We start from the raw sequence: 27586 nt of genomic DNA, 5'->3' as shown, positions 1-27586 counted from the left end.
TTTTATCGACAGAAATAAAGGTAACGTTCTGTTTTGCTGGTTCTCTTTCCGTGCCAGAAGACCGGACGTTTCTAGAGGTCGCGTCGAGTCGCGAACGACTCCAATTTCGTCGTCGCGTGGTCATCGTCACTGGTGACCGCCCATTCACCCTGGAAACACCCGTGAGAAGGGGATACAGCACCAGCACTCGCGGTGGCATCTGGCATCTCGTGCGCGGAGGATGATGCCTGCTCTCGCACGGAATTCGCGTCGAGATCGCCGAGTCGTATGACGATTTCGCACGGCACGCGTGAACGCCTGCACGCCCGCAGTTATGCGCTTCCATTGTGAGAATACAAGTGCTTTATGGTGATAATATGTCAAAACCAAACATAAGGAAGATAACGGCTGACCCCACGAAATGTAATACAGACTCTTTACGACGGCCGAGTGTGTTTGAGAGGTTGGGCACGAAACCAGCGATCGCCGCCGCCGCCACCGCCGCTGCCGCCGCCGCTGCCGCTCAGAGTACATCGGATTATTGCAGAAATTGGGCCCTCAACGGCAGTTGTTCCTACGGAAAAAGTTGCAAGTGAGCTATCCGTCGATTTATCGGAAACTCCACGCTGGAATGCGTGCCGAACGATCTGATCGGAAGACTATATTGTTTCACTAAAAGGAACCAAATTCACTTTGCAAAACAATAGGCCTGTTGCAGTTACATGATTAATTGTGGTTTATTAATGAGCTCGTTACAGCTTTTAGACTTACTTGCTTTAATAATTTAAACAAGATATGTTCGGAGAGAGCTTGAATTGCTTACTTTACTTATTGTCAATATGATATTGATAATATAAATCTGAATTTAATTTTATAAAATATTTTCTTTTATTGGAATATATATTGCCTATTCTTGATATTAAATTAATTTCTTATTTTTCTTGTTAATTAGATACGCAAACACTCATACATTGATAAGTCCATCCAAGCGTGCTAAGAAAGATAATGCAATCGCAGGTACATCTGGGGTAAGCATATGGCATAGTTTTTTATTTATTGATAATTTTATTTATATATGCATACTTTTCTTGTACTGTAACATAATTGATAAGAGTTAAAATTAATAATTGACCAATTGCAAATTTTCTTTTCTCTTCAATATTGCAGCTCATCGAGGATCCTTTCAAACGGCTCACATCCAAGATTGTGAAGAAGGCATCGCATAGTCCAGATTTAAACATAGAAGAGTGGAATCAGACAGACCTCGAATACGAAGACGAGAAGGTGCTGGAGAGACGGCGGCAATTGTTACAACGGGAATTGGAATTACAAATGAAGAAAGACAAGGAAGTACATGGCAAGGATAAAGTAAGGCAGAAGAAAAAAGCGATGAGCTCCTCCTCTAGTTCGCGCACATCCAGTACATCTAGTAGTAGCAGCAGCTCCAGTAGCGAAGACTCATCTTCCACATCAACGTCGGACTCCCATAAGAAAGTTAAAAAGATCAAGACCAAGAGACATCATAGTATTTCCGCCGATTACAGTGAAGATAAAGAGAGAAAAAGAAAGTGAGCAATTGTTTAGTATTCTTGGATAGCTTGAATATTCTTTATATTTAAATTTTAATTGAGTTTTCATGAATTGAGTTTTCTTTCAGATTGAAACTGAAAAGACTAGGAACGAGAAATGACAAAGCCGTTAGCAAGAAGAAACGTAAACTGGAGAATAGTTCTGCGAAGAAAGATCTTACCGTCAACAGATCAGTCAAGAAATATGGCCCGTCATCTGTATCCAGGAAGCATTCCACTTCGTTACGCGCTAGATCACCCGCGATACAACAGGGATCTACAAGTGGAGTCACATCAACGACTGCCGCAACATTGGGCTCGCAGGTTTCTGTGGCCCATCATATATCGTCGTCCAGCAAAATTCGGGAGAGAAACAGAAGCGAATCGCCGAAAGCAATGAAGGGTAATCGAGAGATGGACAAAGAAGACGGTAGACATTATAAGAAGGTGCGCGACATGGACGAGTGTCTGTCTAAAGATGCTACTAAGTGCAAATCGTTCGATAAGATCAAAGAGCAACAAGACAAGGAGAAGAATCGCGCTATTGATGAAAAGACCAAAGCGGACGATCGGTTAAGAGCCAAGTGCAAGGATAAGGATGTACGTTCGCGTACGCCGCCGCCACCGCCTTCATCGGAACGATCGTCCAAGTATCAACACGTCAAGGAAAGTATATCGTCGAAAACGCGACGTAGTCGAACGCCTGACAAGACACCATCGAGAACGAGACGTGATCTCACTCCGGTCAAGAATCCGGAGAAGCAAGGCGGTTCTTCGAATCGCGCAAGAGATATAGAGAAGAAGGATCGCGATTCACACAAGAGAGATAAAAGCAAAGAGCGGGATGACGGAAGAAAAAATGAGCCGACGTCCTCCGGCAAGGCAAAACAGACAGTGACTTCGAGTCAGGACGAAAGTTATCGAAGGAATAACGTGAACAAAGATAATTTTGACGAAAAAACTTACGGCGATAAGGCACGGCAGAAAAGCCGCGAACATCAACGCGAGAAGGAGACGAGAGATGAACGCCATTCAAGACTGGTCCGCGATCAACGCCAGGAGCCTCAACGTGAAAAGGATAAAGACGAATCTCAGGAGCGTTGTCGTAATGAGAGGCAACGCGAGCGGGATCGCGATCGGGACCGGGATCGGGAGAGAGAACGCGAACGTGACAGAGAGAGGGATAGGGAACGCGAACGAGAACGGGAGCGCGATCGCGAGCGAGAACGGGAACGGGAGATACGAGAACGGGATCGTGAGCGGGACAGAGAGAGGGAAAAATCCATAAAGTCGCGAGAGAGAGACGTACCTGTAGTGATTCCATCTGCGACGTTGAGCCTATCGACGGACAAGAGTTCGCGTTACGGTAACAGAATCAAGGAACGACCTCTGGGCAAGGACGTGTCATTTGAAAAGACTGCTGGCACCCGCGAGCGGAGTAGGAGCGAGCGTGAACGGGAACGATCCGAGACGAAGGCTCTTGCTGAGCGGGAACGGAGTTCTACGCAGTCACGTCTAGATGGAAGGTACGAGAGAAGCGGCGTTATCGAGAAAGATGTATCTTCGAGTCGCAGCAAGTCGACCTCTGTCAATTCGCCTCGGGATCGCATGGATCGTTTTCGAGAGGCGTCTTTAGACCGTGCGTCCTTGCACGACAAGAGCGGGCATGCCGCGACATCGTCGAGCATTCAGTCGACAGCGACGTTACCTGTGCCTCCGGTCTCATCTTCGTCGACTGTGCCACCACCATCCTCTCGTGATCATTTAATGGACATAGTGGACGGTCACTACGATAGAGATCGACACAGAAGATTCGGTGTGAGATATGAACGAGGTCACGCGTCGGAACACACCAGCAGAAAGGATCAAGCGCGAATCGAATCGAGTCGTGTTCCAAGCAAAATTGATCGGATAGTGGATCGTCGAGATGCCAACAGTCCGCGACACGCTATAGAAGTGGATAGGAACTTTGGTAGGAACTACGGCAGAATGCCGGAGCACTGGGACGAGCAAGAAGAAGCGACTCCACATGTCGAGTATAGAGAGCACGCTCACATCCACGAGGATGACAGGAGAAAGGCCATTGAAGGTAGAAGATATGATAGTCCGTTCGAGGAAAGACGCGTTGCTCGTGATGAGAGATCTAGAGAATCGAGATACGTGATTCAAACTACGGAACGAGCGTCCTTCGATGATCATCGTCATCATCACCATCATCATCGGCATCCTCTTTACCCTGGCGACAAGTTGAGAAACAGTGGAGCCAACATTAGGTAATATTTAACATATGAGTTAGAGAAGTCTCACATTTCTTTATACTTTAAACATTAGATCAAAGAATATTTTTAATATGCAAAATTGTTGACTTATACTTTTCTACGTTTTTTCTTCAAAGAGTGTAATAGATAATTCGTCAGAATTAAAACAAGGATTACATATTGTTAAACAGTGTTTGACAATTACACATTTTCTCTCTTCGTATTGATGCAATTATATTTTTCTTAATTTTATTATGTATTGTTTTTTGATTGATTAGAGATGAAACTGTTTCCAACGATAATTGGGAAGGACATCATCGCGATGTGGAACATGGTCCACGAGATCGTGGTTATCAGCCAGTGGAATGGGAGGAGAGAGAATGGCGCACTAGAACAGTATGGGAAGGCAGAGATAGTCTTCCTCGTTCGGAGGTACATGATGACGAATGGAATTCTCGATACGACAATTCTATGGGCGATTGGAAGACCAATGATGCACGGAAATGGGATAATCAGAATGTGCACGTTCGATCACATTATAGAAACGAACGCTCGAAAGATTTGGAACACGGAGAACCCACACAACACAGGTAAATTTAATCGTTATATTTTATACAAGATTAAAAATGAAAATAATTAAAGTAATCTAAATATATTTATTACATTTACAGATTACTAATTGCGATTAATTCTTATAGCAAAAGGCGATCGTATAATGCGCCAGAATCAAGAGAAGAGCCCGCGATTCATCCTTCTGCCAAGCAAGCTGCTATTTATGGCAGCATGAAAGAAGAACCTATTAATAAGAAGTTGATGGAACTCGCCGAAGGTAGATTGTGTACAACTACCAGAGAAAAATCCTCGGATAATTTTCAAAAAAAGAACTCGCAAAAAGACAAGCCTGAAGTCAAAGAATCTGTCCCAGTGGAACCGAAGCGTCCTGTCGCTGATGAATCCTTGCAGACTCTTCATACTGAGAGCGACTTGAGTGATATTAGCGATGATCCCGATGATATATTAAATATGGAAGAAGATACCACGGTACGCGTTTCATATTTTCATGTTTCCTTTACTTGCTGCAAAAAATGTTAATATTTTAATATTGTATGTTATTTTTTGATAGGATATAGAAACTAATAAAACACGAACAAATAAGAAAGCACCAGATACTACGAATCGAGATGCACAATCAACTACACAAGAATCGGCTCAGTTATCTCCGAAAGAACCTGCGGAAGAAACTATTTTTAGTTCCAAGTCTAAGGATAATGCCGATACCGTGTCATTGAAGTAAGATATATAGATCATAAAGTGTTAATCAAATTTTTCATTAAAAATTAAAATTTCGTTCTTTAAATTATTTATTTTTATTTATAAAAGACTTCTAAAATATCTAATTTTACATATGATTATTAGGAATATGGAAGATGACAATATGGAAACTATGGACTTTGAAGAAATTTCTGACGGTGAACTAGAAGAAGACATCAAAACGAGCGGTAAAGGATTGGGTGATGCCTTAGGAGTCGATTGGGAGTCTCTCGTGAAGGAAACACAAGCGAAAAGAAATGACTCGTCTAATCAAGATTCCACGGAAAGTCGATGGCAATGTAGAGCCATCTTTTACAGAATTGGTATATCTAAAAAATATGCGGGTGACGATTTTGTGAAAAAACTATTAAAAAAATACGAAAAAAATGGTGAGTATATAGTTTCGTTGAATTTAAAATAAGTTTTTTGGTAAATAAAAACTTCAATTTTTTTTTTATAGATCAGAAAGAATTTTTGCTGAGTGATATTGCACTAATGCACACAGCACTTGCGCGAAATCGATTGCTTCAAGATTTAGGTAATAATGCGATGCATACTATAGACGATTCTTTGTATAGGTAAGTCGTTTCTCTCAAATTATATTTATATTTAAGATTACAAAATTTGCTTTATGCTGCATTACAAAAATATCTTAACAATTACAATAAAAAAATTTAACATATAATGGAATTTAATTGCAGAAATCATAATGCAAGCTACGATGAAGACGTGGATTACGATTGGGAAACATTGAAGCCAAGTACTGCCTTGTACGAAGAAGCGAAATGTTTATTGCAACAAGTGACACGAAAGGATAATGAGATTTGTACATAAAGTTATAAATAACTGTTTTCCTTCTACCATCACATAAATTATACATACAGAATGGGATTGGGTGCAAGCAACAAATTTTACAGTAATTTAAATTCATCAAAATCATTGAAGAGTATACAAGCTTCACGAAGAAGCACGAATATGTTATTAATTTTCGAACATTTTGTTATAAGGTATGATCATTCTCAATTATATTATTTCCATCTTACTGTATATATACTTTTTCTTTCATTAATATTTCTCATCTTGCAATAGATTTTATCATAACGCGATTTATAATTGACATGTAATTAAAGATTTGAATATAATTTCCATTTGAACATTTACATTTTTATTTTGATAAAGATTATTAATGAATATTTTAAATATCATACAAGTATATATACATTATAAATTTTTGTATTATATACGATGTATACTTTGTAAATTAAAGTATAGAATCAATTAACCTGTGAAAATTATAATATAGAATAATACGATACATTCTTTGTTTCTGTGTTCTCGCAGTATATTGATATATACATCTCCATCCAGATGTCGAATAATGCAATACATATAAAAAGTGTAAAAGCGACCGATTAATCGCTTTTGCGAACACAAGCTGCGCCGACATCGTTCTGTAGTATACTCATTGCTTTTCGTAACAACAATTCATTATCGTCATCCTAAAAGAAAAAAAGATTTAATAATTAGGGTATGCGTAATAGACTGAACTATTCATCATACTTTTATGTTCGGATGTGTTTGTTCACTATCATCGGAAATCTGGCGTTTAAACAATTCAAGATTTGTACGATATAGCTCATATAAAACAAGACCTGAAATATAATTAATATATATTAATTATATTAAAAAATTAGATTTTAACTTTCCTATTCTATTTATAAAATAATATAATTTCGAGAACTCTAGTATATCTTAAAATTTCTTAAAATCTCTTATTTTGAATTAATATACTATTAAATTACTATATTATACATTTGTTTCGTTGACATTATTAGAACTACAAAAAGAAAAATATAATCTTTATTTCAACTTTTCTTATCTTATACATGTCGCCTTTATTCACAGGCAAAGAAAAGAAATAGAAAAATTCTAATACATAGAAAAGAAGTTTCTTCTATTTACCTTTTTTAATAGAATCTCCAGAACCCAAAATATCCAAAGCGGAAAGTATATCGTTGCAATATCCTTTTTTAATTCTAAGTTCTGTATCCGTGAGATCTGCAATATAAAACAAATTATATTTCACATTTATAGCCTATATATGTATATATAGAAGTGTGCAATATAAAAATAATAAAACTAATAATAAAGCTTGTAAAATACTTCACAAGAATATTTATGGAAAGTATGGAAAATGTAATGTATATCGTACCTTTCCATTTAAGATCAGGAACTCTTCCAAAATATGAGATTATACGATACTTGACATCTAACAGAATGTAATTAGTGGTAGGTACCAATTTCGATAATACTGATTCTATAAATCTTAAGATTTCTCGTGGAGTCTTGTGTGTAGCGTCGGATACAAATGCTGTCAATCCCGAATGAATGCATCTGATCTGTAAAACAGCGAAGCGTTCACGTTCATGAAGGGAAAAATCGAGATAAACCTTGATGTTGTACAGGAGCGACCTATAATTTTGCAAATGCTATTAAATGTTCAAATACGTTACCAATACGCAAATAAATAAACTTTCTAAAATTAATGGAGGGATACATTTATTTTCCGAAGAAAAAAAGTTAGAGATTGCTACGATTATTCTTACTAAATGTAAAGGTACACTGTTTTCAGTTTTTAGATATCACCTGTCTGTAATTCACTCTGGTCTGACACTTGTCACAAATCCAGAATGACTCATAATTGAGAGGATTATGAGATAATAAATATCCCGTACAATTATCCTTCGCGCAAAGAAGTGCGCCGAGTCGGGAGCCGAATTCCTAGAATAAAAACGAAAAACATCTCGAATGAACGTTGCAAGAAACTGTTACGACGCGGACGTACCCGAGGATCGGAGCACCTGCTGCAGTTGCAAGAGAAGTGTTTAGTGAGCTTTAAAAATTGTCTTCTAGTCGATGTGTCCCACAATAGATCGGTATAGGACATAGTAATCTCTTCGCCAGCAGCGATGGGCAGCGCGGCGCACACATGTAGCCGTTGCTGATCGTCGAAATAATGCCTGGTATTCGGCACACAACAATGATTTTGTAATGCACCCATCGGATAAAGACCACGTAAACTCGTGGTACGCTCTTTGTTCCGCGAAGACACGACCACGACTTCGAACGAATTTGTATTAAGGACGTCGCAAGTGCGTTTTATAAGTTTCATTTGCTCTTCGCTGGGAAGATTGGCCACGTTTTTCTTGAGTAAGTCGAGCTTCGGCAGAAATAATTGTAATACCTTATTATATGATATTTCTTGTTTTAATATTATATGGAAGAATTATTAGGTGATACAAGATTAAGCAAATAAGTTTGATATATACTTATAATTTTATCAATCGCATACATGAATAATCAAGATATAGAAATATATGAAAATAAACTAAAGAAAGAAAATATATAGTAATAAACAAAATTTTCAAGAATTCAGCTAATTTTTTGTGTGATATTAAGCGTATGAATATCATTGAATATCTTATATAGAAGAAATGTACCTCACAATTGCGAATAAGGTCCTCATGACACTCGAAACTGTACAAGAGTTTACGTTGCTCTTTCGACAACGTAAGGCTACGTATTGGCACTACAGCGAGCAACAGATCTTTGGACCAGGTGGAACCACAAGTCGGCATCCATTCCTTCAGGAACCGGCACTCGCCTTGGCCGTGTACCGTGGTATTTTCACATTCCGTGGAACAAATCGGCAAACCGCAGCCGTGATCGCAGGGGAACAGGGGACAATCATTGTTGTAACATACGACGCACATCGACAGATTCTTGCTGTATCGCGGCCCTATCAACATTGGGATATCCGTAAAGATTAACTCGCCAGCTTGAATGTCTCGTGTGGCGAATATACCGCGACCTCCGAGAGGAGAGCGATCAACGACCCATGATGAGCTGAGCTCATCTTGCAAAAGATTATTCTCTCGTAGATGGGACTTGAGCAACTCTTCTATCCCGTGTGATTCCATAATTATAAACTATGCGCTCTGCGTATACGTTTTTCGATCTTTCCTCTTAACGCCTCAATCTTCTTCTTTTATATCGGATGAAATGTGTCGCTTCAACACGGCACTGAGCCAGTTTCGCGTAACTAAGCTAGGAAAATGTTATTTTGTTGACTGGCGCAAATAATTTTGTTGACTGGCGTATCATTTTCAAACGGATCTACTATTATTTAAAGCATAGAGTTCTCCTCAAATTTATATGACTCGTGGTAAGATCATTTTAATTGTTGTGTTTGAATGGAAAGATATTTATAGATTTTTTTTTTTTTTAATTAATCCGTAAATTTTCCAGATTTGATGATCTATAAAAAAAAGACTAACATCCACGAAAACTACTTGACGGCAAGATTGCAAGAGGTATCATCGTGACGTGCGGATATTTATATACGTCCTTTGTCAGATGTGATATATCCAAGTCAGTGTTGGAAGTACCAAAGACTTTCAACTTTCGTAACAGGTGTGGATCATCTTATCTCTCGAATTAATTATATAATTAGCGCCGGGATTAATATCACGAAATCGTGAGAATCGCGAGTAACACTGTTCCATGAGTCAGCATGCTCCCGTTATAAATCTTAAAATAGAATTATAATTTGGCAGCACATCGACACCGAAAACTAGCCAATTTGCCTCTCTGTTTACAGTTTACGCGTGTTTACAGTTTTGCGAATTGTCAACAGATTGTAAATAAAACATTTGAGAACTCGTAGAGTGCAGAGAAAATAGAAAATATTATTAATTATACATTTGTATCTATTTTAGTTAAAATTTTTCGTAGAACGAAAAATATATTCAATGTAAAATTACATTCAACGTATATAACAACATCGTCACGGCTTTGCATCACAGTCGCGATCGATTTACTCTAAAAATATAGTATTGTTTCGTTCTTTGACTCGCTCGCACGACAAAAGAAATATCGTCCTATGTACATTGTACTTTGCAAACAATTAATCTTACGTTTCATTTTTATCACAATTAACGATCAATTGTTGCAAATCATAGTCATAGCGAAATCAATTAAAAAATTGTTTCGAATTCTCGAGTTTGCAGATTGCAAACGTAAAATATCCAAAAAGCATATCATCCCTCTATTTTATATAACAGTATTTATATAACTAAGTTTATGTATTTATAGTAATGTCAATTAATGTCATTTAATGTCGATACGATTGCTTCACGCAAGCGTACAGTATGTAATAGTTATTTGTATGGTCGAACGTTGCTAAGACTACGGTTGGTGAGGCCGCGTCGTCGACAGGGTATCGTGAGCGGCATCGCCAAGAACAACGTGCATACAACGTATATACACGGCCAATGCCGCGCTAGCGATATACGCCTATGGCATATTGTAACTGTGTAACAGAGATTCTTGAAAGTGCCGTGTTTCTCGACGACCCGCGTTTCTCCCTTTTTTTTTTTTTTCCTATTGTCCATCGTCGCACAGAAATGGGAAGGTAATCGAAAAGGGCGGTCGGCCCTCCCCTTTCTCTCGGCGAATCCGCTTTTTAGACTTTTCAGGAATCGTACGACATTCTCTTCGAGCGATCAAGTGTAATTAATTCTCCCTCTGCGGCGTTTTTTACTTGATAAACGCCGAAATTCACGAGAAAGGTCACGGACAAACATTGGCATAGTGACGTGACTAAAAACCATACTATTACTTCAGCTTAATCGAATCATTATTTTATATTGAGAAAGTTCATCTTTTTGAACTCGAGAGAATTTACGTATTTCTCTAGTCTTATATAAATATATCTAAAGATTTCTATATATTTTTTTATATTTTTGTTATATTATTAATATAGAATTAGTCAATTTTTCAATTGCTTTTAAATTGTAATAACTCCATCCAATTTATATGGAGACATTTTCTTTATTTCATCAAAAAGTTACAAGTACTGTTTGTTTAAATATGATTAGTACCTGAAATATATCTTTGAATCTGCTTGAAAGATTCAAAGATTTATTATTATTATTATTCAACACGAAACAGACAGATTTATACCGTTAGTTTACATCATGTAATGGCTGTGTGTAGATCCTGTCGTGTTACACGACATGTAATGAACGTAACGCATATACACCAAATATACACATACTCACATACTAATATACGCGTGCACATATTATATACATACACACACATTAGCGACAAATCGACATATGTGTATGTGTATCATGCTATGATCATGCTGTAAAGGTATGTAAGGCTACTTAGGCTGGCTTATAAATGGAGTTACTATCCGTCATCTGCAAGGACCGCATGTAAAAGTATTTTTACCCTGATAGTACTATCGTCCACGATTATGGTGTTTGCATTAGGATCGGATTGTAGCGGGGATCCTTGCATGTACGGAATCTGTTTGGACAACGAGAACAGGTACATACACATATAGTTTGCGCTTGTCAGGCATGCATCTCGTTAATCTGATAAGAATCAAGCGTATAATCTCTCGTTGGATATAAGACAGATATAGCTCGCGCTATAGAGAAGATAAATATAGTGCTTTGTTCTGGCTATTCTTAGAAGCTCACACTAAGAAGATGAAGACATATGATTAACTTATTTAGATCAATTGAATATCGATATTGTCTATAAGATAATGTCTATATTATACAACAGTTTTTTAATTTTTCTTAAAAACTTATAAGATTTAACATTGTGTGCTCTTAATATCATTGATTAATTTGGAGATATGATGAAATAATTAAAATAATAGAAAAGTCTACTCATTTACACTTTATGATTTTTCATGAACGACGCAGTACCTATTCTTGCTACTGTATCGACGGTTACACGGGAATTAATTGCGAAATTAATTGGGATGAATGCTGGTCGGATCCTTGTCTCAATGGTGGCACATGCAACGACGGGGTTGCCGCATATAATTGCAGTTGCCCTGATGGTTTCGTAGGTAATCCAATTTTTTTTCATGTCACTCGTTATAAGGGAATTTCTGAAAACAAATGGTTCATTTTAAATAATCGATAGGTGTGAATTGTGAGCAAAGATACAGCGAGTGTTCAAATCACCCGTGTCTCAACAATGGGACCTGTATCGATTACGACGGCGTCACTTGCCAATGCCTGGATGGATATTCAGGTACAATACGCGCAAGATAATGACAAGAACATTCAAGAAATTTTCACATCGCCATTTTCTTGTTTTATTTTTAGGAGATTACTGCGAGATCGACGCTTCGGTCTGCAATGAGACAATGTGCAAAAATTCCGGCGAGTGCGTCGAAGGGCCTGGTTTCTCTTTCTATTGCCGTTGTCGCGAAGGTAGAAAATCCTAAAATTTATATGTATAAAAAATATTTTATCTTTTTATTTTTTTTTATTCTTGTTAATTATAATGATATTTTACTCTTCTCATGACTTTATGATTTGAAAAGGATGGACCGGTACCCTCTGCGAAATAGACGTTGACGAATGCTTGGAATCACCATGCAAAAATGGTGGTCTCTGCATCAATGTTCCATCCTCTTATACTTGCGCTTGTTTATTCGGTAAGCAGATTATTCTTATCCATGAGTTCACAGAAGTTGAAAACTTTTTCATCTAGAAATAATGGTTCATAAAATTCAAAATTCACAATCCATATAAATGAAATTATAAAGTCTCAATATTATAAGCCTTAATATTATTTAATTAATGAACAATTCTCACACCATTATCAAAGGTTTTACTGGCAAGGACTGTGACAAGGCAATTGTACCCTGCAAGGAAAATCCCTGCCAAAATGGAGCGGTATGTCTGTTGGAAGACGATCGTCCAGTTTGTTACTGCGTGCCCGATTATCACGGGGCACTTTGTGAGCTAAGATACGACGATTGCGAATCGAAATTCGCACAGTGCGACAACGGAGGTACCTGTATCGACGGTATCAATAGTTTCACATGTTCGTGTCCACCGAATTACGGTGGTCTCATGTGCGAGCATAGCTTCCTCTCGACGACTACCGTAGAAATGGAAGGCACATCCGAGCACGGAACGAGTCCAGTTAAAGTTACAACTGCTATAGTTTCACCTAGGGACTCGACTTTGACAGTGGACACTTTTGCATCTTTGTCGACTGTCAGCTTTACTACTTCCCCGCAAATAAGTAGTTCACCTTACACGAAGAAATATACAATTATAGAAAAAACCACGACGTCAGAATACGAGGCTTCTAGCATTAGCGGTGAGAGCAATGTTTTTCTTACTGAAGTTCCATCTATGAGTTCGACTGGTAAAGAGTCAACTCGAGATGATTTCATTACGTTGGAGCCCGTAACGATGTCGCCCACTACCGAAGGCTATTTCCATGAGACTGAAATGATAGGAAGTACTGAAGTTCATTTGCCCACTGGAAGATCGATTCACGATGGCGAAGTAACAAGAGAGCCTGGTGATTATGATCAGGCAACAAAGATACATCCACCGGTTTCTGACAGAGTGGATGAAAGTACAACGGAATACACGACCAGTTCTAGGTAAATAAAATATTTTGTAACTTCTTAAAGATATCAAAATCGATATATGTAAGAATTAATATTAAATATCAATTTGATCACAATGATAAGCAATGTAATTTATATTGTATAAAATTTTTTCTGTAACACTATTCTAAATATATTCTTTAAAAAAAATCAGTTACTTTATAATCATATAGATATGTACAGTTTGATTTAATTTTATAATTATATTATTAATTTTATATTTAACTTTATATATTTTGTCTCTTAGTCAACAGTCCACGACGGTGGACATAGATGAAGGCCAAAAAGACGATAGAACTGATACAAGCGTTATCATGGATCACGCTACCGATGTAACGCTTTCCATCAATACAACTCTCCAACACACGACGGATTCGGTACTAAATAGAACGTTCGAGCTTGGAACTACGATCATGGATACGCCTAGAACTGTTCTATCTTTAACTACCTCAACACTGCCATCAGTATTATCTTCAACTGTGAGAATCGATACATCTTCCTCGTTAACATCTACTAGCGTATCCTCATTAAGCCAAACCACTGCCACTGATATTAGCGAAATTAGCACTACAGAAATCAGCGCTTGTCGCGGAAATCAATGTTCCACGAGCACTACTGCGTTAACACCGCGAAATGTTACTGAAGTAAGTGATTTATATAAGAATAAAAGAAGAAATTACTTTATAGAGAATTTCAAAACTGAAACTATATAGAATTTAATCTTCTATTTATTTTTTACTTTCACTTGTCTTTCACTTTTATAATAATCCGCGTATCAAATTTGAATAGATATTAAGTTAATTTTTTCTTAAAATAAAACATGATTACTTGGTATACTTATATAATTGTTATTCAGTATTCAGATGGCTGCAAGACAGATTCCACTATTACGCAAGCAGCCTTTAACGGCAAATCTTTCATTAGACAACGCGTCGAAGTAATAATGACTGATAGTAATAGTGCGACGCTCCAACTTTACGTTAAGCTTAGAACGGCATTTAAGAATGGAATTATATTGCACGTTTACTTTGATAACGAAAGATATTCTTTGGTATACTTGGAACTTGGATCATTGAAATTCCAATTTTCTTGCGGCCTAGAAACTATGTTACTCGGTGAAATCGATGCCATTATCGATAATGGATTCGAAGTAGACATTGATATGAGGTATGCCGCTTGTTATTATTTAAATAGAAATAGAAAAAGAATTCATTTCTAATATTTATGTATGAAAATAGAAACAAAAAATATTTATTTTTATTTTGCCATAGCTTTCAATATGTTGCCAATGATGAAAATGAGAAATGTTTTGCCAAATTGCTGGTCAATGGCACTATGGCTGTGACTGGCGAGCAAATACTGCCACAACGAGGAATGGTCCCAAAATACGCTAATTTGTATATAGGAGGCATTCCATTAACATTCTCACATTATTTTCCTCATGTAGCCATGGGATTCATTGGTTGCATGAATTCTTTAAAAGTACGTTTTATATATTAAGAATAAAATTCATCTTTTTTTCATAATATGTCAAAAAAAATTGCAAAAATTCTATCAGCTCTTACGTAAAATGGATCGGATATATTTAATAAAAATTATATATATTATATTGCAGGTAAATGACGTTTCGCGACATTTTATCCATGATTCCATAGAAACATTTCAAATCGAAGAGTGCACATCGTTTTTGTGTTTGTCAAATCCATGTCAGAATTTCGGTGCCTGTGAGGAAAGCGAAGGAAGAATTCGTTGTAAATGTATAGCGGGGTAAATATATATTAAATGGCTGATAATTAAAGTCGGATTTTTCGTTTCTTTTTTTAAATACTAATATTTACCTTCTCAATTTTAATTTACTACTTATCAATATTGACGCAAAAACAATAATCAAGTCTATAAAAACAAATACTCAACACCGAGGATTATTTATAGGTATACTGGGCCTTTATGTGAACATTCAGCATGCAACGACAATCCCTGCTCAATGGGTGCGACGTGTGTAAGCTCACCGGGAACTGGTTTCATCTGCGTTTGTCCGCTCGGCAGTCGCGGGCTTTTCTGCGAAGAAGGTAAGGTGTCGTAGTAACGGAACATTCCATGGACATTCTATAAAGCGACAATGCAATAAGATCGCAATGCAACAAAATTCTTACAAAGCATCCTCTCAGATGCCATCCTAGTGCGGCCGGCTTTCTCGGTCCTCGTTCCTGGCTTCGCGTCGTATATTGCTTATGGTATATCGACTTCGATAAAAGACACAATGGAGCTGAAGCTGCGACTCATCCCGCGTACATTCGATCAAATCTCCCTGATAGCATACCTCGGACAGAGAAGCTCGCGCCGTGACGTCTCGGACCATCTTTCAATAACGTTCGTGCGTGGCTACATTATGCTTACGTGGGATTTGGGTTCCGGTGAGTAATTGACGAATGTAAATTTAGATCTCCTCTATTTTCGAATTTATGTATCTTTTTCAGCCTTTGATCATATCTTAAATAGTAGATCATGTAAATTATATTTATAATTTTCATTGCCTTTATGTAGAATAAAACTTTTCCATCGAAATGTGTACTGAATAAGCATATAGTTCATTGCATAAAATTTTGAAGATTTTCAATTTTAAACTATTTAAAATTTATTTTGATATTAATTTTTTTTAATAGGAGTACGAAGAATCTTTACTAGTGATTCGTTGAGCTCTTTGAACGTAGCAGGATCGGCTGGTAAAAGTAAAACGTATACCCTTCGAGTCGGAAGGAGAGGCAAGGAAGCGTGGCTCGCTGTAGAGGGTCTCAAAAATGTGACCGGTCAGGCCGTAGGATCTATGACTCAACTCGATGTATCACCCGTTCTCTATATTGGTACGTCGTTGTAAAGAAAACAAATTCAGGCACAATGTCAGTATGCAAATCGTTTTTCATTATATATTTTATAAAAAATGTAACCTTTAAATTCTCATCTTTCTGTTGATATTAAACGCAATCTAGACAGTGAATGAATAGAAATTGTAATAAGAAAATATTTAGCATGAAATATAATTAAATACAGAAAATTTTTCTCATAGGTGGTTACAAATCTAAAAATTTTGAAACATTGCCGCATGATCTACCTCTCCATACTGGTTTTTCCGGATGTATATTCGACGTCGAACTACGTACAGACACAATAATTCTTCCACTGACTGGCTCTAGTCCTGCCACCGGTCGTGGCGTGGGTGAATGCAATCGCAGTGAATGCATTCGCCATTCATGCAAGAATGGCGCGGTATGTTTACATCACGGAGCATCATACAGGTAATACATAAGAAATCACAATTTTTATTCTTATATAACAGAGAAATGTAGGAAATCTTTTGGTCACAGAACACATGTGTTATATAACTATATATATATATATATATATATATATATATATATATATATATATATATATATATATATATATATAATTATTCATTGACTTTTTAGTTGCATTTGTACAAAGGAATGGGTTGGGCCTGATTGTTCTATTCCTATCTGATTCGTCACTGGAAATGATCTTCTGGATGCGTATAAAGAATTATCTCTATTCTTATTAATTAACACAAAGAAAGTGATCGATCAGCATCGATGTTACAATGTTACATATATTACAGTGAATATGTTGTTTTTACAAATTTTATATCTATTAGTGGTTTTTTAATAATTTATATAAGATTAGCTTACATTAGACGCGTTATTTTTGGGTCGAGAAGTGGAGGAGTGAGAATTTAAATATACGAATAACATCGCCGCCGATAGACGAGCCTGCAAGTCTTGTTTGCTGTACTCATGATGCCACTCCACATTACCCCAATGAGACATCTATGCATGAAAAAAAGATAATAATGATAAAGAACGTATAATGGATAACAGAGACCAAGCAGGATTTTGATTATAAATCAGGTCGAAGTGACATATACCTGATATTCTTCTTCTAAGCGTGAAAGACTTACAGCTTCTGGAATATTAATTATTCTTGCAGCTGTGGCAAGAGTTAAAATAACTGATTTCAATCCATCTACAGCATACATGAGACCTACAAATAATATACAGTTAATATACAGACTCTATCTCATAAAATCACATTATTACCATAAATGCTATTAAAATTATGTGACAATAAATGTTTCGTTAATGTAGCTTTGGTTTCCATAGAAACTGTAGGTGCCTGTATGCTTTGAGTTCTTGTGATATCTACATTGTAATGCTTGCAAAACCAATGAACTATAGGTTCCCATTTTTCAATTTGTAACCGATACAGTTCATCCACTTCCTAAAATCATAAAAAAATCTAATTGCAATCGAGACATTGTTGCATTATGGAAAAAATATAGAAATGATATATATATATATATAAATACATTCTTACACTTGAGTAAAACAAAATGGTATCCATTTCTAAACAGTTCACAATGTAATTCACCAGGTCTATCTTGGTACGATTGTGAGGATTGTCCAAAACAGTATTGCATAAAGATGTCTATAACAGAAAACCAAAAAAATGTTAGGCATATACATATACCTAGAATACAGACAGAATATCATATAATATGCACTAATAATGCCAAACATTTGTAATATGAGAATAAATTTCTATACTCCATTAAATCAGTCGTGAATAAAATAATAATAAACTTTATATTCGATTTAAATTGATCATATTGAATGTGAAATTTAAGACAACAATGCCAAGTTGTACAATTAAACTGATTATACCAGATGCATACTCCCTCTATCGATGATCTCCTTCTGAGCATCCCATTCGGCAGCCACTGCTAAAGCCAGAGGTTTGCTGTTCACTTCGAATATCCTACCTTGCGGTGTCTTCAGCTTCCTCTGGTCCAGCGTAACCTCAAACTTGTCATCATTCGAAAGTATATTTGTCCTTTTATAAAATCGTTTCACGGTGGCTAGAAGTGTCAAATTATTTTATATATCCAGTAGCAATAATATTCAATTAAACATCACGTTTCTTAAAACTATTTAATAGCAGAAAACGTTAAGAATCTAATAACGTATTTTAAAGAACATGATTATTACCCATATTTCTAATAATCAAAGATACTGGCACAAATTTATGATGTGTAAAATAATATACTGTATTAACTAATTTGTTAAGTACTTTCGGCATGTTATTTATTATTGTTCTTTCAAGTATTTAAAGGAGCAGACGAAAACATTGACAAATGGTGCCACACGGTAAATCGCAACTTCTAGCTTCTAAAAAAAGCACGGTCGATTTACAGTATTCTATTATATTGACAATGATACAGCAGAAATTATAATGAACAACTGTCAATATTCAAGATTTCTTCCAAATAGATACATTATTATATATTATTATATATAAATCATATATAAATCAGAGAGGAACCTAAATATATATATATATATATATATATATATATATATATATATAAAATTGTATTTGTGACTGCATGTTTTCTCTAACAATGTTTTTTCTAAAATAATGAAATAAATTGGATATTTAGATGTATTAAATTTTTATAAAAGATCATAAAGTTAGTAAAAAATATAATTTCTAAATTTGTCAAATTTTTTTTCTTCTTTTGAAATAATTCATTTTTTTATATTAGTTAATATATAATTATGCAAAATTTTATAAGATGAAAAGGTATCGAAAAAACTCCGTTGATGTATAAAATACGAAATATATATATTTGCTTTTATAGCATAACATATATAATTTAGATAAGTATACATATCTTATAGGTGTTACATTATATCATAAGATCAACGATATAAAAGATGACAGTTTATTAATATATACAAAAAAACGGCAAAAAGTTGCATAATATACAATACCCCAATGTATATATATGTATGTGCGCTTTTTGCATTCTGTAGCCGTTAAAAAGATAATCGTAGTTGTATCCATGCGCACACATATCTTATATTTGCGAATTATATTACAGTTGTCAAAGAAACAAAGTATTATTGTAAATTACGAGGAAAATTCATCCTTGTTCGATGCAGACGCGAGAAAAAGTCGAACACGTACGGAAAAGAAAATATTGAAAAATATAATAATTCCGTCAACAGATTTCGTTAAAACACACAGATATGAATTGTTAACAGAACTATTTTTAAAAAGACATACAAAGCTGAAAAAATGGTCTTTTTATTTAAAAGTTAGCTTTGAATGGATACCAGTTATAAGTGTACAAAATAATCTTAAAAATTTCTTTAGAACTTTATTGTTGAGTATTCTGTCGAATCTCATCATTGTTGACCACAATTAGTCAATTGATTTTTTATGAACTTTTATAAGTGTGCTGTTGATTGAGAAGTGCACTCAATTTGAAAAATGCGTCCATTAAAAATGATTTACGTGAATAAAAGATTTTCCACTGGTTAAGGCATTATAAAACACGCTGTAGAACATATTCGTCGATCGCGTTTTTGTGCCTCTTATTGTGCTGCTAACAAACAGCATCAAATCGTATTTCCATATTTTCTAGAAAAAAAATCGTTCGTAGAAAATTAATCCCTCATTAATATTTTTACAAACGTTATTTATGTAAGAAAAAAATTATTCATTATCATCTTGGGGCTAGTATTGTCCGTTTGATTAGTTTATGCTTAGTCATCTACCTAAATACGAATACTAAGCCTACAAAGATAATATGAACTAACGCTCGTGGAAGCACCCTGAATCACTGAATGACAGTCACAGGCCCATGTCCTCGATTTAGCGCAGCATTTAACTCTAAATATAGTCATTTAAATCGGAGCTTCATCTGCTTGAAACATTCAAATTAGAAAGATGAATATCGAATGAACACCTTTAGCGTTGAAAATGTGACGAGAACATGGGCCAAGATCTATTGTCAGCGGTCACGAATAGACGGCGAATTATGCATTTCGCCATTTCACGCATACATTTCGTTTCATTCGTCTCGCTATCTCTAAATTTGATCAAAGAAGGGACGATAAGTAATCGTTACTCTTGACAAACAATCGTGATGCGACACGCGTTTAAACGTCATCATTTCTCTATCTCGATACTATCATGTGTTTCGGTTTGGACTAGGTTCAATTGTCGTAGATTCACGACTTAAAAAACATTACATATTCGCGCCGGGATAATGGATTGGAGGAGAAGGGATATATGCAATAATTAAGAGCCAGTGCGCTGTTCGTTTCTCAAACGTAGCTCTCATCGTCGACGACGGATCTGCCAAATCCTAGATGCCTCGTTGTGATAGGGGCGCGAGGCTGTGGTGGAGGTCGATATGGCGGCGGCGGCGGTAGAGACCTGGATCTACCCGCCGCTTTATGTCTGTCTTCAAGGTTCATGTGCACCGGCGGTAGATGCCTGAGTCTCGGTGGCAATGGCGGTGGTGTATCCGGCCATGATGCCGTTCTCTCTTCCTGCTCGTCCTCGCTGAGGTCGATTACTATGTTCTTGTACGAATCGTTCGTATCCGCGGTCCCGTAGACTTCGCTCGATCGACTCCTGTTCTCGCAATAGCTAATTTTACTATCGGACTCACCATTCGATTCCTTATTTTTGTGATACTTTAGCGCTTCCATGTATATCGCCTTTACCCTAACGAAGTCATCGTACATTTCACGACCGCGAGTTTGGCGACGGCGATCATTCTCCGACATCGATGATTCCAGACTTACATACTGGACTTCGGAAGATTTGACCTTCTTAAATTCATAGCAATCGTTACTAGAGCGGGGTGTATCGCTGCCACCCGTCAGATCCTGTTCCGAATTGTGAATCGACACCCGCTCGGCACTTCGGATATCTTGCTGTGAACTCTTGCTATCGTAATCCTCTGATAATATATCGTAGTTTACATTTAACTGCCTGTTCCGATAAGTTTTGCAGTTTTCTACATTCTCCTTCATCGCGTCCTGTCTGAGGTATTCTCTATCAAACATGTCTTTGTCGACGAATCTCTCTTTTCTATGCTCGTGCTCGTCAAGTTTATTCGTTCTAGGTGTTCTCTTGAGCTGTGCCCGTAGCCAATCCTGCCGCTGAAAATTGGACGATTGAGATGGGTTGGAGTAACATCCGTTGGCCTTTTCCTCTCTGAAATTATGCTCCGTGCTGTTCGTATGATTATGATTACCAGACGTGTAACCATTTAATCTTTCTTCCCATCCACATCTATAAACCGGCATGTAGGTTTTGCCATTAGACTTCTCCTCCTTCGCAAGAGGCTTGTCATAATTGGTAGACGATGGGGCATTCGGAGCAGAATCTTCTGAGCCTACGGGCGATTCTGGGATGAATAATTGGCAGTCTGACAAGGTTAAGCCCGAGTCTCTTGACAGTGACATAGGATCTCTACGTGGTGCCTCCGTCAGATCCAGACTATCCAAGGATATTCCACCTGCTGCATCATAAGAAATATGTGGATAATGTAATTATTAAAATATTTTCTGCACATTTTAAAATATTTAATATTCTTTTCTTTTTTAATAACAAAGTGATGTGATACTTACAGTGAAGACTGTCGGTGCTTTCTTCAGCTCCGCTGTCGCTACGTGTGTCTTCTCCGAGAAGCTGTATGACTCCTGCACCGAACAAATCCTCACAATGACGGATCAACATTTCCGTGATTGTCGGGATTGCTCTACTCTGATTTACCGATGGGTTCGAGGACCAAAGTAAACTCGGACCGCAACAGACGCCAAGATTGCTGGCACACATGAGGTTACGTTTTGATCGCCTTGCCACATGATGCAGTACGCAAATTAAATGCGAGAGTAATGTATAGTTCGCCTTTGGCAGTCTATCTAGAATGCTGAGATTTTTTTCAGTTACTTTTATGTTAATAAAAAAACTAACTTTTGCATTTTACATTTTAATTTAAATAAATTCCATACCTTTTAATGGTTTTGACAGGATTCGGTGTATCCAAACTATCCATCCAAAGAGGAAACAAGTGGGAGGTCAAGAGGGGATCCGGTAGAGATCTCAAGAAGTCCTTTAGCAAAGCCGCCACTGCTATGATCGGCGCATCCTCCAGGCAACTAGGATCTCCCGTAGATTCAATTTGTTCTCGCAACTCTCGAACAATTCGAACATTTGCGGATTTGCGGAAGATTCCCTGCATAAACGGACCCTTCGCGAACAGCTGCTGCAGCATCACAAGAACAGGTTTGGGCAAACCGTTCTCGTCCAGCCGCGACAGATTTACGCCGAAGAGACTCGGATTCAATGACAGCGAGCGACGCAACAGACCGGTTATTTTCGACCGATTATTTTTCTTGGCGGGTGTCTTCATTACAGGCCTGAGGGTGAAGTGACACAGATCGACACCGCTATTATTGATGTGCACCAGATCGAAGCCTTCATCCGTAGACAACATGTGTCGTAGGCGCGACATCTTGATAGCGAACGGCCGCTCATGTCCTATCAACGGATACGACGGTTCGTCTGGAAACGTTCGAGCCCAAAGTTGGAAAGGTCCTTGAAGATCCCACAGCGGCATTGCCATGTTCACGCAGGTTTGCGCCGTCATCTCGGAACCGACCATGATTGTCTTGACCTGCAAGGTGCCAAATAGCACGTAATCTTCCCTCAGTGACTGTTACAAAAGGATGAATAATACGACTCGCGGTTCGTCGAAGCTTGTGTTTACCGACGATAGACAGCGTTTATCTAACGGAAATTCATTCGGCTGATCCAAGCGGCTTATACCTTTATACAACGTTGAAGAAATTATGAACGGCTGCCTGAAGGCGAAATGCCGACATAATATGCGGCGGCGATTCTAACTCGGCGTCGACGTCAGTGCGATATAAAAGACATCTCTCACGGAGAAAAATATCTTCAGGTTGAACGATCAAGTCCCACGGATTCGAATGCACGAAGAATGGATCGCGCAAAGGCGTGACCGCGAACGTATCCGCTCTCGCGGATGAAAAAGCGGGTGCACTTACATAGTCGGTATGCGTGTCATTGTCGTGGTATATAACTTGAATGTTCGTATGCGGTGGCTCCTTCATGCTCTCCTCTCGCACGAGGTCGTTCAATCGTCCCCACCAGAGATCTCGCGCTGCAGCAGTCCTGCAAAGAATTCAACCGTGATAATAATTGCTGAATCTCCGAATCCACTAATTGATATTTTCTATTTATTTAGATATCTGTTACATGTAATTTTGGAAAAAAGCCCGCTTACATGAAAGTGGCCACGACGTTCGTGGTGGGCCAGCCGAGGACGAAGCTGGTTTCCGCGGACTTGCTGGTCTCCGCCACATCTTCTATGTGACCAGCCGTGAGCCAGAGCTCGCTCATCTTCACGACTTGCTTTAGCTTAAAATTTCCGCCGCTACGAGCTTTTGCGATCAACAGAAGGTCGGTGAAGAGAAACAGATGCCTCTCCTGAGATTGCATGCCCTAAAATCCGCAGCAAGTTTTAGGACTCGAATTGTTTTGCATTAAGCAAAATCTTAATTTTTATCAAAAGAGATAAACATATTTTATCTTGATAATTTTTCCGTACCGTAGTGAATTGAACTGGTGTTTCCAGCAAAAAAGTCCTAGTCGGCGATTTCGTAGGAGACGGAACACTATCCGGGACATCTAGAGCTTTTTGAGAAAGTCCTCTTGTCAGTCTGACTGGAGTACTACTGTTTCGTTTACGTAACATATTCTTCGTTTTCTGAAAAACAGATGGATTAGATTAAAATTTAATGAACAATCAATAGCCAAAGCTTAAAAAAAAAATTTTTTTAATCTGGTACAATAAATCGACATCTCTATTTGATATTTTGTTTTTTATAAATAAAAGACGAAAAACTTTTGAGATGAATTATCTGAGTAGCAATATTTAAATGTGAATGGGACTATCTTTAAGATCTAAACATTCTTATAACAACTCGATCGGGAAATTTCGCAAAGCTTAAAATGCTAATTTTATTGCCACATTGATCGTCACGTCATGTAACGTAAAAGAATCAGTTACGCTCAAAAAGTATCACTACCAAATTTGATTCTTTCGATGTATCGCAGGCGAGAACAGCGAATGCTCTCACGACAGAACGAGTCGATTAACATACGGACTTATTAGAAGAGTTATTCTGAAGTGTCCCAACATCCTTTATTCTTCTCTCTCCGCTCTTTCCAATTACGAAATCACTTCTGGTGATCCCGGCCAGGCGGTCACCCACCTTCGTCTCATTATAATCGCATTGTTACAACGTATAAAAGCCCAGACTAAGTATCGATACATGTGATAACGGATTATCCGTTATAACTTATAACAATAGAAAGCATTGCCTGGAAATTTTTACAACGACAGTTTTGAGTGGTATCGAGAAACGCCAATCAATGCTTGAAAGCGAAGTGAATGTTTCCCATGGAATATAGAAACGCGAAAATAATTTTAAGAGATTTATTATTCCCATTTTCCAATTCTGTAAAAAAAGTGATATTTAAAAAAAATTAAATCTAATTAAAAAAAAAAAAAATACTAAAATCTACTAAAAAAAAATACTACTAAATTCTCTTTTTATTAAAGATTCTTTAATTTCTTTACAATATAAATCTTTTATTGCGGTGTTTCTGTAGTTATTATATGAAAAAGCGAGACGCGATTACAAATAATATAAATATCATTCCATTGTCATATTAATGTCAGCCTCCATCTTGGTGATATAGTTTCTATTCTATTTCCATGTATTTTTTATGCGAATGCAGAAAGCGAGCGCGCTCCACTGAATGATGACGGCACGCCGTCAATTTCACCGTTCGCAGCAGCCAACGGGTGAAAATACAACCGGGAGAAATTATCGGATACACTCGTATCCGGATGGATATACGCAAACGAACGTGGGAAAGAAGTGCGTATATACGCGGCTCTAAGCACTACATGCCGGGCGACACGCGAGCATTTTCCGCGGGCGCAGAAAAACGAGATGGCTCTAAACGATCGTGAGAAAGCGCTGAATTGCGCTGACATTATTGTCCGCGATACCGTTTTGTCAGCACCGTTGTTTGTCGTACGTTTTCCACGAGGGAGAACATCCTGCTTCACATAGACATTTTCGTCGCGATTGGTAATTAAAGTCTTGCTCGTTTCTTTGGGAATTAAAGGGGGGGTGGTGAAAAAAATATCACTCGTACCGTGGTGACGACGTCTCGTTCATGTAGCCGCAAGTTGTCGCCGGGGAACAGCTCCTGGATACGATGGAGGTCACCCTCTAATTGTCCGCGATGAAGAACCGTCCCGCTGTCAATGCATTCGCTGTCTATCAGGTTCCTCGCTTCCTGCCCCAGGTACCTCTCGTAATCGGCGAGCCTTTGCACCTGAAATAAAAAAAAAAAATATATATATATATATATATTTTGTAAGATTCCTTGTATCGCGTGAAAAAATCATCAAACATAAAGTCTTTAATATCACGCAAAAAAATTGCACGTACGTTGTTGCGCACACGTTGATCGCTGCTTGAGAAATCTTCTTCTGCGTAATTGAACGCAGGAAAATTGCGATTGCGTAATGACGATCTTTGCGTAACTCTGATAATTTTCGACAAATCGCCGTCTGAATGCGATCGGTAATTTCCAATGGCATTGCGAAAGCAGCGGGGACGCGCGACTTTCTCTATCGGTATCGGACCTTACGTAGGTAAAACGCAATATCGCGATATCGTTTTAATAATTGTTGCCGAACGCGGAAGCAAGCGGGGAACATCGATCGGATCGAGCACGGCCTCGAAAATGCACGCGGATTCGTACAATTTTCTTCTTGCTACAACGAGCGCGATAATTATCATTCATTCGAAGGTGCGTTATGTAAATTGACAACATGTCATTATTCGATGTACGTATGATTGTGCTCACGTCACAGTCGTGGGACACGGTCTAGGAACCGACTCGTATTTCAACATATCACGTACGTATAGCTTCATTGGACATTCATGACAGCAATAATACATAAGCATATTCTAACGAATCAATAATAAATATAGCATTGCTCAAGAGCGAGAGCGAAAAAATTAAAAAAAAGTCATTCATGTATTCTTTTTAATTATTCTGGTTGTTTCTAAAAATGATGACTTAGAATTTAGCTAGATAAGGCATATCGATAATTACATTATTTTCCATCTTTTTCTCACTTTGGTATATCGGTAATAAATTTAAATAAATGTTTTTCTTCTTGTTACTTCACATATAAACAAGATGTTATATAATATCTCTCGGCTTCTTCTCTCGCAATAGATAATTATCTACATCTCGCTGATCTTAAAATTCATCACAATCAATCATGATAATAAAATAGAAGACACATATATTTCATGTGTATGCCGAGCCAAATGTAAATCTATCACACGGCTTACTGATTTCACAAGAACGCTATGTGACAAACTCCCTCTGATAATCTCATTGTGGAGGCTGGATGTTGGGGTCTATCAAAATTCGTCGGTGACGCTCGATTATCCTGACTGATGGCTGTGGCGTATGCTGCGAACGGCCATGTGATTCGTTTCTTAATTATCATAACGTGGCAGGTAGTTACCGCGCCCGAGGAAATGTGCGCGAGTAGGCGGCCGTTGATGGTTGTCTTGAACGTGCTCTGAATTAATTCGCAGTTACCGCAAAATAACGCCGCCGGCGAAATTTCGAACGATCGTCGTCGTGCTCGCGGGATCTCGAGATGATGAGAGAGATTCCCGACATGCGCGCAGCATCCACCGTAATATTTCGTCCCGCTATATTAGGGCAGTATTCCGGGCAAATTAGGAATACTCGTGTAATGAAATAAATGAAGGTCCGAAGGAAATGCAATGGATCGTACAAAAGGAAAAGAGAAACATGAATCGTTAATCCTCGGACGCGATTAATCTACGATTGCAATTTCCATGAATATTTATTGTTATACGTGTTATTATAATATATATTTTAAGAATAATTTTTAAAATGATTAAAAATAATTTAGCAATAATTTAAAAATAATT

At 37.5% G+C, this 27586-nt stretch overlaps 5 protein-coding genes and 2 long non-coding RNA genes across 12 annotated transcripts in view; 3 read left to right on the top strand and 4 right to left on the bottom strand.

The window, feature by feature from the left end:
- Window positions 1-68: 68 nt before the first annotated feature.
- Window positions 69-7662, top strand: LOC105432848 (uncharacterized). 2 transcript variants are annotated; one of them, XM_011647812.2, is made up of 10 exons: window positions 69-571; window positions 932-1007; window positions 1147-1547; window positions 1637-3820; window positions 4084-4395; window positions 4477-4846; window positions 4929-5095; window positions 5222-5505; window positions 5577-5694; window positions 5818-7662. In XM_011647812.2, the coding sequence occupies exons 1-10, from the start codon at window positions 357-359 to the stop codon at window positions 5948-5950; spliced, it is 4260 nt and encodes a 1419-aa protein (XP_011646114.2). In that variant the 5' UTR covers window positions 69-356; the 3' UTR covers window positions 5951-7662. The 2 variants fall into 2 exon arrangements, with proteins under 2 accessions (XP_011646114.2, XP_011646115.2); XM_011647813.2 differs by having other exon boundaries at window positions 70-571; window positions 4504-4846.
- On the bottom strand, window positions 5885-9464 carry LOC105432847 (SET domain-containing protein SmydA-8). The gene is made up of 7 exons (XM_011647811.3): window positions 8617-9464; window positions 7962-8336; window positions 7763-7897; window positions 7329-7515; window positions 7079-7174; window positions 6677-6768; window positions 5885-6615 (listed from the first exon to the last, which is right to left on the bottom strand). The coding sequence occupies exons 1-7, from the start codon at window positions 9094-9096 to the stop codon at window positions 6529-6531; spliced, it is 1452 nt and encodes a 483-aa protein (XP_011646113.2). The 5' UTR covers window positions 9097-9464; the 3' UTR covers window positions 5885-6528.
- Window positions 9170-10210, top strand: LOC105432845 (uncharacterized). Its single transcript, XR_968436.2, has 2 exons — window positions 9170-9341; window positions 9425-10210. It is a non-coding gene; the product is annotated as an uncharacterized LOC105432845 (long non-coding RNA).
- Window positions 10211-10352: 142 nt separating this feature from the next.
- eys (eyes shut) lies at window positions 10353-18291 on the top strand. The gene is made up of 16 exons (XM_011647816.3): window positions 10353-10589; window positions 11336-11515; window positions 11902-12050; window positions 12128-12238; window positions 12313-12420; window positions 12534-12647; window positions 12821-13613; window positions 13867-14263; window positions 14476-14786; window positions 14891-15101; window positions 15235-15386; window positions 15552-15688; window positions 15788-16033; window positions 16283-16480; window positions 16684-16912; window positions 17087-18291. The coding sequence occupies exons 1-16, from the start codon at window positions 10474-10476 to the stop codon at window positions 17136-17138; spliced, it is 3504 nt and encodes a 1167-aa protein (XP_011646118.2). The 5' UTR covers window positions 10353-10473; the 3' UTR covers window positions 17139-18291.
- On the bottom strand, window positions 11955-15912 carry LOC148935162 (uncharacterized). Its single transcript, XR_016140649.1, has 5 exons — window positions 15773-15912; window positions 15629-15677; window positions 12547-12699; window positions 12169-12430; window positions 11955-12092 (listed from the first exon to the last, which is right to left on the bottom strand). It is a non-coding gene; the product is annotated as an uncharacterized LOC148935162 (long non-coding RNA).
- Window positions 17165-18859, bottom strand: l(2)k14505 (ATP synthase mitochondrial F1 complex assembly factor 2 homolog l(2)k14505). Its single transcript, XM_011647815.3, has 6 exons — window positions 18680-18859; window positions 18356-18549; window positions 18009-18119; window positions 17732-17912; window positions 17560-17675; window positions 17165-17461 (listed from the first exon to the last, which is right to left on the bottom strand). The coding sequence occupies exons 1-6, from the start codon at window positions 18768-18770 to the stop codon at window positions 17315-17317; spliced, it is 840 nt and encodes a 279-aa protein (XP_011646117.2). The 5' UTR covers window positions 18771-18859; the 3' UTR covers window positions 17165-17314.
- A 438-nt stretch (window positions 18860-19297) lies between these two features.
- LOC105432852 (uncharacterized) overlaps window positions 19298-27586 on the bottom strand; it is a 180691-nt gene continuing 172402 nt past the window's right edge. For all 5 annotated transcript variants that reach the window (XM_089082778.1, XM_089082779.1, XM_011647817.2 and 2 more), the window contains 7 exons: window positions 25752-25934; window positions 24130-24288; window positions 23806-24023; window positions 23567-23693; window positions 22508-23172; window positions 22124-22425; window positions 19298-22014 (listed from right to left, as the gene is read on the bottom strand). In XM_089082778.1, coding sequence (XP_088938904.1) covers window positions 20807-22014; window positions 22124-22425; window positions 22508-23172; window positions 23567-23693; window positions 23806-24023; window positions 24130-24288; window positions 25752-25934 — 2862 coding nt within the window. In that variant the 3' untranslated portion in view covers window positions 19298-20806. The remainder of the gene's footprint in view (window positions 22015-22123; window positions 22426-22507; window positions 23173-23566; window positions 23694-23805; window positions 24024-24129; window positions 24289-25751; window positions 25935-27586) is intronic.

The sequence above is a fragment of the Pogonomyrmex barbatus genome, unplaced genomic scaffold (genome assembly GCF_055798465.1).
Source record: "Pogonomyrmex barbatus isolate J1 unplaced genomic scaffold, ASM5579846v1 scaffold6, whole genome shotgun sequence".
NCBI lineage: Eukaryota > Metazoa > Arthropoda > Insecta > Hymenoptera > Formicidae > Pogonomyrmex > Pogonomyrmex barbatus.
This window is presented reverse-complemented; position numbering and strand designations above follow the sequence as displayed.